This window comes from Echiichthys vipera (genome assembly GCF_963691815.1).
Source record: "Echiichthys vipera genome assembly, chromosome: 13".
NCBI lineage: Eukaryota > Metazoa > Chordata > Actinopteri > Perciformes > Trachinidae > Echiichthys > Echiichthys vipera.
Window position 1 is genome coordinate 6,323,334 of NC_139838.1, and position 13,016 is coordinate 6,336,349.

Below are 13,016 nucleotides of genomic sequence, written 5' to 3' on the forward strand. Positions count from 1 at the left end.
TTATTACCAGTTCCTTCACTGTTTGTTGTCAGATTCTCATTTCATATCTTGATAATGATTTACAGGTATATCAAAATGTGTAATTCTACATTGGACATTGTGATAGAAATTATATAGAAAAATATATGCAACGACAACATTTGATATTATTTTGACGATATGCATCTAGTCTCCATATTTTGCTAAATGAGGATTTTGTTTCTTGACCCAAAACTGCAATTTTCAAATGATATGACCTCAGGTATGACAGATGACATTTTCTGAGAAGTTTGATTTAAGATGCTGGTTATTGTCAATTTAGACAACGTAATTGTGTATCACAATATCTCGATATATTATTTCATCACACTACGATTCCATTAAATCTTTTTTTTTTTAATGATCCTATTAAATTTTCGCCCAGCTCTAGATGAGCCTTAACAGTAGAATCACTGACATACAAAGAAAATATTTCTTTAAATAAATATTTTATTTGAAAATAAATACATTTTCTTAAAATAGAATCAATAACATTACAAAAGCTTTGGGGAAGTGGGAAAGGAGTGGGAGGAGGAGGGGGGGTTACCCAAATGAATGATGTGTAATTTTGGAACAAGGAGTACAATCTCACACGTTTATCTACCATCTTAAGACAATTTCCCACAATGTGTTGTACTGTACATTCTCAGCTGCTTTGTGGGAAAGTGGTGGCGTCCCTCACGCTTGCTTTAACATGCAGTCTACTCGGTCGTAAAGCTTCAGGCCCTGCACTTAAGAAACATTGATTTACTCCTACTGTATCTACACACTTGTTTGTAAAAAGGTAGTATATAATCTCTTGTCAACACATCAAAATCAGCCACTGATTTACATTTACATCTGACAATGTTTGAAAGTACCTTAAATGTGTCTAGATCAACATCACCTCTAGTCTACAGTACAAAGATACAATACACAAGAAGGCTGCACTTTTTGATATAGCAGTAATGAGAGGCCGCTGTCTTCTCGCTAAGGCCAGAATTATTTCCACTTTGACTGTGAGCTTGTGAGTTTGTCTGGCTGCCATTTGCCAGGCTGAAAGTGAAACAGAGCGTGAACTCGCTGGCACTTTTCTGCCTTTTCAGCAGCGTTTCAATGCCCATTGTTTGACTCAAGAGCTTGGAGATGGCAGATCTCCAGAGAGACAGGCACAGCAGCACAGTTGTATTGGAACAGATTAACACAGTGCACCAGCGCAGTCCTGACCCCTCTGACAGCTCCACAAATAGCATTACGAGTGCAGGAAGTTCTCTCTCAACCAGCCTGCAGCGGCAAAGCAGCAACCTCGACAAAAACCTAATTACCAAATGCGCCGAGAGAAGAAAAAAAAGCACCACAGAACATGTCCGTTTTATAATTATTGAGTCATTGGAGAATGTGCAAGCCGACCTCAATTAAGACAAGCGTGTGAGGACATGTAATTTAAATCTAATCAGAAGAAAAGCAGCAGAGTAAGCTAATCTATGGCAAAAACAACAACTTTGCACGCTTTGTGCTCCTCGCTCGCTCTTTCTGCCGAATTAAATCAATGCCACAGGTAGCAGATTTAAATAATGATTACACTAAGTGCTGCCGGGGAGTGCTGTGTCCACACATCACATCTTCCGATCACCTTCAGCACGCAAGGAGGACGCCATTCAATGGGTTTTAAATGCCCCACTGCACTGACCACACACAGACGTGCACAAACAACACACAGATGCAATTCTGCAATCAAGCACTTCTTTTTTCTTTTTTAAATCAATCCTGTTTCAGAAAAAAATCCCACCTCAGGTCTGTGACCAATGCCTTCACACTCTGATGGCTGCTTTTATTATTTGGCTTTTCTCGCAGCAGGCCACAGTTATGGCTTTTCTCATATACTAACTTGTTCCTCCCTCCCTAACTGTTCTACTTAGCAGTAACCCCAAATTTGCTTGCAATGAGCATCTAAATGTCCTCGAGCAGAAAGACTTCCAGGTCGTTTCCTACTGATAAATGTTTTGTTTAAACCCACACTTGAAGCAACGCTCTACTTTGCCAATTATTCAATCACAGTTAATTAGCGAGGAACAGATGCGATACATTTAATGATTGCAGATTTAATCGGAGTCAGGTAAACGACACTGAAAGCTAAAGAATCAATGTAGCACATTTCACCCAACCAATCTAAGATAAACCCTGTCTCATCACACAGGAATGCTGCACAACCTTCTGCTCTTCAAGGAAATGTGGACATTTTTTTTTGTAAGAACTCAGCTTTGAAGAGCCAGCCTTCAATATGCATGTCAGAAAAAAAAAATCTGCTCTTAATCCCTTCATCCATGTACAAACAAATTCAGAAGACAACCTTTTAGAAATTTGTAAAATGTCTGCTACTATTTGAAGGTGTCATCAGAGATAAAATACATTAAGAGATGCCACAGAATCTAGCAGACTCAGATGGAGAGTCTTTTCAGGTCTTCCCCCGTTGTGTTTGTTAAGTTACAATTATCCCAAAGCCTTGGCAATGCAGGCACATGTGCTGAGGGCCAGATGGGTGCAAACAGAGCCCGCTGCATCAGGATGCCTCAATTTGGCCAAAGACAACAGATCTTACTGGCACCGGTTCAAAGAAGAGAAACCTGGTGCTTTTGCTGCGTTTTCTCTCTTCACCGTTCTTCATCGACCTGCAGGCAGGTCAGTGTGAAGGTGTACTAGACACTGTCAAATACACAGAAACACCCAAACAGAACAGCGAAATTGTCTTCTCTCACTGTGCTACTGTGGCCGCTCAGTCATTCTTTGGGGCCGTCCAGTTCAAACAAACCCAACCAGCTTCCGGATGCTTCGATCAACAGCTCACCGTGCTCGGCTGCTGTTTGCACACAAAGTCCGATATGAAGTCAAACTCATTCTGTCCCAGGTAGAGCTCAGGAAGCTCCTGCACACGATCCAACCCAAACTCCAGCACCAGTGAAGTCAGAACCTCCTCGTCGATCAGATCCATGTCCATGCCATTTAGTCCCAAAGGGCCGCTGATGTGCTGCATGCCTGTTAGCTGGGCCGGACCCACCCGGTACTGAGCACCGTTGGGCATGTGGTGGCCGTTAGCCGAGACCAGTGGGTGTCCATGATACTGAGTGTTGAGTTTCTGCAGGTGCATGCTGGCCATTAGCTGCTGAGAGGTGAGGTTTCCAGGGATGTACTGCTGCGGGTGTCCAACCTGCTGCTGCTGCTGCTGCTGCTGCTGCTGCTGTTGCTGTTGCTGTTGCTGGGGGTGCATGTGGTGGTGCTGCTGCTGCTGCGGACCCTGGCCATTGTACATCATGTTCCCAGACATCATCTGGTGATGGTGGTTGGCCATAGGAGTGCCGTTCACGGGGCCAGCCATCCCGCCAGGTCCCACCATGCCCTGCCGCTGTCTCATGGCGACTTCCATGTTGTTCTGAGGGTTCCTGCCGTAGTGCATCACCTGTCCATTGGGCAGAGTGCGCATGCCAGGCTGGCCGTTGTGCTGCGGAGGTCCATTCATGCCCATCCTAAAGCCGTGGGTCATGGGCATCATCATGTGTTCAGCCATGGCCTATTATCGCTCTGGAAAACATATTTGTGAACATAAGACATCAAATTAGATTTTAAATACCAAAATCCACCACTCAGTTTACTCATAAAAATGGGCGATACTGAGCCTGTCAGATGCCTTTTGTAGCTGGAAAGAGAACCTCAAACATGACTGAATGTAACCGGAGCAAGCTAGTCACCTACAGGACTGTTGTTTCTCCAGACAGCTAATGTAGCTGTAGTAACCTTTCAGTGAATGTTCTAATGGTTCAATTTTAATGATTTAGACTCTTTAAACATTGTGCAAAACCAAAAAATTGGAATCATCAAATGGATTTGTTTTATTGCACAGCTCTACCCTGATGACATCAGGGTTGTCTCTGATTGAGCTTGAGACTTTTTGTGGGTTGTTTTTTTTCATGTGTCCCGCTGCATCCGTGTGGTGTCAGAATAACCCGAAAAATTAGTTCATGACATGGGAAATTACCGTGAATGTCCCCGCAAGTGGGAACAATAACACAACCAACAATTAGTCAACCAAAAACATGGCGGATGAAAATGAATGTTGGGTTGACGGTAATATACTTTACATTAATTCATGTATTGCATACATTTTATTGTTTTCAATATCTAACATGGTCTTAGGTTGTTACCGTTGTACAGTAGAGTTGCCTGGATTAGTTAGAAAGTTATTTATTAGCAATAACCTCAATAAAAAGTCAAGGTACAGCAATATCTTAGTGGTTACAAGGCTGTAAGAAAACCACAAAAATAAATTGTCACACTGGAAATAAATACTGTAAACAGCTATCAATGTGTTGTTTAAACTCTCTGAGCAATAAAATAAAACACATCTTCTCTGTAGCATGTTGTTTCCACATGACCTAAAGCTAGTGAACACGATGAAGTCAGACGAACGACTTTCCACTCAGGAAATCGGAGTATTTGAATGCAACATTATTTTATACAAAGTGTGGGGTTAAAACATGTGAGCATTTAGGAGGAAGAGAGGGAATAACAAAAGAAATGCTATTCAGCTGCATTATGGGGAGCGAGGGTTTGGGTTTTTTGACCCATTCTAGAGCCTCAAAGTCAATATATGACAGTCTCTGTCTCCTGTGAGGCCACCTCATTTATATTAGTGCAATCCTAAATGGAGTAGCCCAGTATTACAGTCAGATAAACCTTCACTCTCTGTTGAAACTCCAGTCCTCAATCTACAGTTTCTCTTCCTTTATTTGAACGCTTCCAGTCCCATCGGAGGTGTCCATATCAAAACCTCGTCTCAAACCTCCAAAATTACACCATCGGTGGATTTATCACATCGACGAGGGAGGGCAGCAATACCCTTGCAGCCAAAAGGACGCAGAGGAATGCTTCTCCAGACCACACACACCTCTCTCCCCCCTTCAACACAGCCTCTGTCTTCACACAGTCATTACAAAAGATCCTCAACTAAAGACTACCTATCCTATTCAAGCTGAAAGTGTAATTTGCTGTCAGTGGGATTGGCTTGTTAAAATGATGGCATTATTTGATCTTCTAAATGGGATGATCGTATAAAGCCATCCAGAGGGGAGCAGTGGAGTGAATGTCTGCTTCTTCTGTGTGAAAAACAAAGACATTTCAGCCTTTTAAATCCCCCAAAAATGAACTCTGGTGCTGTCTCCTTGCAGCAATCTGAGCCCTCTAGTGCTTATAGAAACAAGACATTTCCCCCATTTGCCTAAATCCTCCTTTAAATTCTGCTCCTGTGTTACCTAATTACACCCTATCTGTGGGGCTTCTTTGTAGATCCATAATCATTCAGCCAAATGCCACTTTGTTAATACACAGTCTGGGGGAGGATAATGATTGCTGATATTATTACACAAGCATGAAACCTCTTTTTTTTTATCCTGGGGGACTGTGCATGTGGGCTATTTGACATCCGATGACATAGAGCCGCCACAAATAGGCTATACCAGGCAATAACGCTGGGAGTAAGTAAAGTGATAAGGTGTAATGTGATATCTAATCTTTTTTATTTCTTACATGAATAAATCAGTAATAATAATACAATAAAACAGTTAGCAGTGCAAAGGGAAAGTGCTGCCTCTCTACCTGTTAAGCGACTGACAGAAAACGGCACCTACCCGATGTGTTAATGTCGAATCCGTACGGAGAAGTTGGATCGGTGCCGGGGTTGTTTCTCCAGCTGATGCTCCGGCTACACGCAGCCCTGCGGCGGATGCGAACTCTGCGGCGTCTCGGCAGTCAGAGGAGTTTGTTTTCTGGGTCAACTCGGGGATTATATACATCTATAAAGCACAGCGAGAAGGGAGAGAGAGAGAGAGAGAGAGAGAGAGATAGGGAGAGGAGGAGCTAGCGTCCTCCCCGTCTCCTTTGTTGCCATTGGTCCTCCCCCTTAATCACTGTCCAAAGAAACACTCACTAACTGCCTCCACTGATCCACCGGGGCAGCAGAGCCCCGCGCACCGAGCAGAGATACGCTGTGGATCCTGTACCGGACAGATTGACTGCTGCCTGCCTTCATTACCCTTACTATAATCTGTAATGATCCGTGCTCTCTAAACTGAAAGCTTTACCGTTTTAGCAAAAGGTTATCTCAACAAGCTGGAGGGGATCTGTAATAATGCCTTTAGTTATGTCTTTGTTTTGAACCTGAAAAACAATTAAACACAACTATTAAGAATAAACAACACGCAAATCCAAAAAAGGAGAAACCAGGGATGGTTGTGACACAGGGTGTAGGCTTAACCACCACAGCGACTTCCAGGTTGATCCATTCAGGAAGTGCCAAAAACTGCAGCTCTCTGAGTGACCACTAGGAGTAGTTTACACAATAAAGCAGTTTCTCATTGACCCCCATGTTAAACAGGCCGTTTTCACAGCATTATTAAACCTGTTTAAGGCCTGGTAGAAAAAACATTCTAGTCTGTATGTTTAGGTCATATCTCCATGACAACACTGAGGGGGGTGATTTTTTTGTACCAGGCTAGTTTTTATTTTATTGGAGGTTAAAGTTTATAAATAATTAGAGGTGTGACCTCTTGAATGACAGCTAGACAGCTCACTTCTCCTCGGAGGTAAACGTCAGCCAGATGGACGTATCTCCCTCCCCCCAACCTCACATAAATGCCCTTTTTTGATAAGAGTAAATGAGGAGGAGTCAAAGTCTGACAAGATGGCGACTCTCATAGGGGAGCACGATTGGATCAAGTTGAGAGAATCGACCCCAACAGTTTTGCTATGTCCATTTTTATACAGTCTATAAAGCTAACACAAGCTATGAATTGCCTGATTTGCTCTGCATATGCTCTTTATTAATGTGAGGCAGTAGGCGATCACCCTCTGACAGACACAGCCAAGTGAATAAGAAAAATACATTTTTAGATAAAAAAGTACTCATTTTTTAGTTTATTTTTGTGATAGCAACCCTTGCGTTGTGGGCATAGAAATTCAATTGGATAGAAAGTATAATTCTATTCAAATCAACATAGCCGATTGGTCATAGCAGCGGCCATTTTTATATGTAGGCTATAGTTGCCAAGCAACTGACTTACGTCTGCATAACTTCCATGTAAACCAACTTGCAGCAAGTTGTGGCAGTGATGTTTTGATGTATCGGCCAAATGAGCAGTGGAGTTGTGATGTTACTCACATTTAACAACTTAGGCTATGCTTCAACCACAAACGTCTGTCATCGCGTAGGAGCACACGTTGTTATCACCAGATGAGTGACAACTTTGTTCAGCTCATTTTTTGACTGGTGCGGTGTGGGTACATGGCAGAGTTAGCGAGCAAGCTAACTAGCCGGTCGTCCACTGGTTGGCTGCTGGCTTTCTGGTTCCGTTGTGTTTTCATGCTACATCGGTTACAGAAAATTAGCCTAACAGTGGGTCTATCAATCCTTCCTCCTCACTCACCATGACAACTGACAACACTCTCCATTTTGTTTTGTACTAGTCAAACTACCACGGCAAATGGCTCATCGTCCTATCGATCCAATTTAATTTCTATGTTTGTAGGTAAATTCATCAGACTTTATTCACTTTTATTATGTGTCTATGGAGATATCTTTCACGCAAAATGTAAGTGCTAATGTTTCAGTTACAAGCTAGTTCATGGCAGCAAGAGCCTGGGTTAAATGAAACAACAAAATGTTACAACCTACCCGAAGCAAAATGGTATGCATTTGTTTCTTTGAATTTCTGTATGCCTAGGCCTTGGAGGAGAAATCAACAGGGAGGTGCCTGTCAACATTTTTGAATAGAGCATCAAATGTTGTAAAAGATTAGGGAAAGGCAAAGTGCAAGACAAACACACATTGGCAGACAAAATAAATATCCTTTGTTTTTATGTGTAATGTTATAATTCACCCCAGGCTATGTTACAACTAACCCAAACTATGGGGTGGATTGTTTCATTGCACTCATTGTGTTTGAGACAACCATGCATTTATTTGTGTTACATAGATAACATCTATACCATTTAAAAAACTGACAAATTGAACTAGTTAGTATCATATTTTAAACACACTGACTAAAAAGAGCTCCGAGATACAGACAGAAACGTCAAAAATGTCACTCTGCTCTGTATTTTCAAGAGCCTATCAGCTGATAGCAGGGTATACTGTAAAACTGACAGAAAAAGAGGTGGGTATACTCTGTATATACTCCTCTACGCTGCCTGTGTCAATAAAGTAAACCTAACAGTCATCACAGCCCTTCCTCATTCTTATCCTTGTTGTTTATTCTCCTTTAATTGAGAAATACTTCTGATGTCCTTGATATATTGCTGTATAGATATATCACAATGTGATGCAGTGGTTCATTCGGAGATGATGAGTGGGTTGGGTCTGCCCTATGTTTCCACATTTCGAAGGAATTTTTCTTTGTCATTGGGCCATAAGCCCTATGTTCCCACAGCGGAAGTGGTAGGGTTAGGGCCTAATTTTGAAAAAAATCTTAGAATGTGGGAACATAAGCACGTGAGTGTGGATGATGCACGTTTAGCTATTAAATCTAACCACGTCGAATTCGAGGGTGGTAGGGTAGGTGTTTTGTCTCCTGGCGCTGTTCAATCTGGCAACACCGGCAGCAGTCTGTCCTACTGGGCTTCATCATGCAGTGATGTGTGGCACCTTAAAAAGGTCTGTTTTGATCGGTTTTGGCAAAATGAGGGACATAGTCAATATTGTGATTTCACACATTGTTAAAACAACAATTAAGATTCTATCACAGACAATATATCGCCCGCCCCTATGTTCAACGTATGTTTTCTTCCTTGTCATATCTGCCTTTGGCAAAAAAACATGTTGGGTGTTTTTATACTGTTTAGGCAACTCAAAGTACTTGGCTGAAGTCAGGGAGAGGTTGTGGAAACACAGTATGATTAGATTTGACCAAAAAATAAAATCTTAGTAGGCGCTATGACACCGTAGCAATGAGAAAAGCTTTCTAATTTAGACAGTAACACCGACTTAGCTGTGGAGAAGAAAGCTGGAAACTTCAGCGACTCCTTGGAAACCTTCCTGGGAAAAGCTACCCACTTTCCCTCATTTTCTTGATTCACCAGTCACGTTGCCTTTTTAATTCTCTTTTTCACTTTTATGGTGATGAGGATTCCTTCTCCTGGGCAGCACGGTTGTGTGGTGGTTAGCACTGTTGCCTCACAGCAAGAGGGTTCCTGGTATGAATCCCGGCTGGGCTCCTTCTATGTGGAGTTTGCATGTTCTCCCCGTGTCTGCGTGGGTTTTATCCGGGTTCTCCGGCTTCCTCCCACAGACTTGCACGTGTTAGGTTAATGGATGACTCTAAATTGCCCGTAGGTGTGAATGTGAGTGGGAATGGTTGTCTCTCTCTGTTTGACTCTATGTGCCCTGTGATAGACAGGCATCCTGTCCAGGGTGTACCCCACCTCATGTCCGATGTCAGCTGGTATCGGCTTCATTCCCCCGCTTCCCCGATAGGGACAAGCGGTTGAAGATGGATGGATGGATGGATTCCTTCTCCTGTGGTGTGGCATAGGTATAATATTGCATTGTGAACAAAAGTGTTCTAATTTGCCATGGCAGTGACAAGCGCATCTCGTAGCTCTTTCTCCAGTCTTCCACAGTCACGCTGGCTCTAAGCGAAAACATGTTTAGCCTCACCGGTACCACGTAGTGCTTTATGTCCCCCTCGGCCATTCTTAGTTTTTTATAGACATGGACATGGAAGCCTAGAGCTTACCCGCCCTATGTACATGAGGAATTATTCACTCAGGAGGATGAGTCAGATTGTTGGCAGAGGTAATTGTACAACAATGAGGACTTATTTATGAATGAAGACATTGGATTGAGGTAATCAATTACTTAAAATGTTACACATTGTCCCTTTAAACTTGAAGCTGCATCAACTGATTTTTGGCCACTTGGAGGCCATTAGGTACCCATAAATCTTACATATTACAATCTCCACCAAAATGAGTGTGTTTATGAAGGCTTTTTAGCATGGGAAAACCCACTAAAAATAGACGATGAACCTTTTATCTATTGCCGTACATGAGAATGCCTTTCTGGTTTTTTTTTTCAGGTACGTTATGTTCAACGTCACAAACACAGGTAGTCAACAGGGTTAGTCAACAGTAGAAAACAGCACGGAGGCCAGTAGGTACCTCTTTTTTGTATCTGTTACTCATTCAGACTTCCTTTCAAACTCATTTTAATTTAGAATGATGTTCCAGTGCTGCTTGAGCTGAAACAGTCAGAATTTGAGTCATCATTTCTCAGTAGCTACACACCAAAGCACAGCAGGATAACGGCAACTTCTCCATCTTTCCATAATCCAGTCAGATACTTCAAATAACAGAACCTGTCAGTGGCAAAAACAAACACTTTTAGTTGAGGTACATTGTCGGTGCACAGGTGCCCTGCTTGATTACATTGTACCCCTGGTCACAGGGCCAGACTGGAGAGTTCGCACTCAATACTGGACCATTTTTTAAAAAAGGTCCAGGGTTAAAAACATCAAAGTCCCCTTTAAGTGCTTGTAATATCTCTAGGTTCATCAGAGCTGATGGCTGCCTGTTGTGACTGGAATCTGTTGGGCGTAACATCAAAAAAACAAGCGGAGAAATAGTTTAAAAATGGCCATAAAGCTGATAATTCTCTGTGGGTTTGTCACTATGAGCAAATTCTTTCACATTTAGACATTTGAGCAATTGTTAAAATCTAATATTTATAAGTACTCAAGTGTTTTTGTAGCCGACTAGAAATATGGTTCTATAATGATACTGCAGTTTTATTAGTAGTAAGGGGGGGATATGGGAATGAGAGATAGATCAAATATTCATAGGGTGTAAGTGTAATGTAGAAAAAAGAAAGCTCATGGAGTTGCGGAAAAAACTGTTGTTAGTGAACATAATCATTGCAGCAATTACACTCCCCTCAAAATGAATTAGGCAAAATCACTTAGTGTATAAATGCTATTTTTAGGACAGAGTTGCAGATATGAGTCAAAAAATGTGATGACACGTCATCATTCCCACCGAATGAAACCCAACTTTTAAATGAGACAGAATGGTAACATGGAAGAAAATCCAACATTACCCAAGAGGAAATCCTGATTATGTCCTTGTGTTTTTTACTGAAATTACAATTTACAACATCCAATTATTATTTACTTTATCAATAATATCCAAACCCCCCCCCCAAAAAAACAATATGGATTTTTTCTAAATAGCACCAAAATGTTTTGTTTGCTTAGCTCATGTTCAGGGCTTTAAAGCAATACTATATCACTTTTGAAAGAAAAAACTAAAAACGTATTTTCTGTACTTCCCCCTACAAAGAAAAAAAAAATGAATTCAAGTGCAAAAACATACCCCTTGGTCAATTCAGTCTGCCGGGGGGGTTTGTCTCACCAGCTGTACTAAATTGATTCTCCAGGCTGTGGGGAAAGTTTGATACATATTTAACCTTCATCGTATATAAATGCATAATACAAAGAGTGATAATTGACCTTGTTTGCAGCTGAAGGTGTCTTGTAGGGCTGGGCATCTAAACAGATAATAATAAACACCTACTAACTCAAATGTTCCAGAAAATGTATATATTTGGACTGAAGTTCTTGATTAAATAAGAAAAAGATGAATGGATTTCATTTTTTAACGTATTAAATTCACACATGAGCAAGCTTTACCACGTGATTTTCCTATCTAAGAGAACACATTCACCCATGAGATGAGATGACTCAACACATGGGAGAGAATCAGCCATCGCTTTATATGTTTGAGCCGGCTTCAGGCTGGGCAGCAGAGTACCACACGAAGCCTGTGAATGTTCTCATTTTTCCAGGTCATCATTATCCCCAAAGCAATTTCAGTCAAAAGCAACTGGACGTGGTTATTTGTCTAGGAAGACGTTTCACCAAGAGGCTTCATCAGTTCATGTATGCATCTGACCAGGCTGGGACTGGTCCAACCACATGAAGTTTTACATTAAAGTACCCTACCTTTTGTAGCTACTCAACAGTGAGGTTATTATATTTCTCTCATACGATATCTGTATAATATTATATTATAGAGACAGCCAGGCTGTCTGCCTGTCACAGGTGCTGAGGCCCTGCAAGGCAGTAATCCACACAGTAATCTGCCAAACGGCAACAACGGCAACATCACTTTAGTAGGGTAAGATCAGGGAAGACACCTTGTCCATCCAGCTCCAGAGCGAGCACACACCAGCTTTAGATATCTATCCTTTTTTCATTCATGGTGGAAAACCTGGCAATGACAACATTTAAGAAAGAAGAAAAGATCCCCCCCCCCCCCCCCCAAATAAAAGCCTCTCTGCCTTAACAAGTCCGTCAAACTATCCCTGAAATATTCTGTCGCCGCTAACTGAAAACGAGACACAGATCTATGTGAGATATATTCTGCAACTTATGTAACATACACATTTATGTCTAACTAACTAAATAAATTATAATGTCTTTTTACTTGGTGTTTCATGCAAAGGTCAAAGGCCAGGGGCACCTTGAAGGGGTACCAGAGAGACAACACTTTTTACTTTGACTTTTTAAAATAAATCTTCTGCTTTAAAGAATACAGGGGAGCGTACCTATGTTCTCCGGGTCCTATGTTCCCCACTTTGTATGTGACCGGGGGATCGGAAAAAGGGTCTGTTATTTTTTCCACAAATAGTGCAGAATTCCATGGCACATAGGCCTATGTAGACCCTAACACTACTCCCTAACCCTGACCCTAACCATAATCCCTAACCCTGACAAAATGCTGAATTAAATCAGCAAGTCATAGGCTATGGCTACCGGGGAACATAGGGATGACCCCAAACATGGCAGGGAGTGTTTAAAATAAGTAAAAAACAAAAACATAATCAATTACATTTAACTCAAATTTATGTGAAAGAAAGGGGTGCCCAGTAGCTCAGTGGTTAGAGCAGGTGCCCCATATACAGAGGCTGAAAGTCCTTG

At 41.7% G+C, this 13,016-nt stretch overlaps 1 protein-coding gene across 1 annotated transcript; it reads right to left on the reverse strand.

Annotated features, from left to right (window-relative positions):
* Window positions 1–462: 462 nt before the first annotated feature.
* cited4a (Cbp/p300-interacting transactivator, with Glu/Asp-rich carboxy-terminal domain, 4a) lies at window positions 463–5,840 on the reverse strand (the record flags this gene model as incomplete). The annotated part of the gene is given in 3 exon segments (XM_083925140.1): window positions 463–3,564; window positions 3,567–3,573; window positions 5,676–5,840. Coding segments are annotated over 3 exon segments (906 nt in total). The 3' UTR covers window positions 463–2,830.
* Window positions 5,841–13,016: the final 7,176 nt, after the last annotated feature.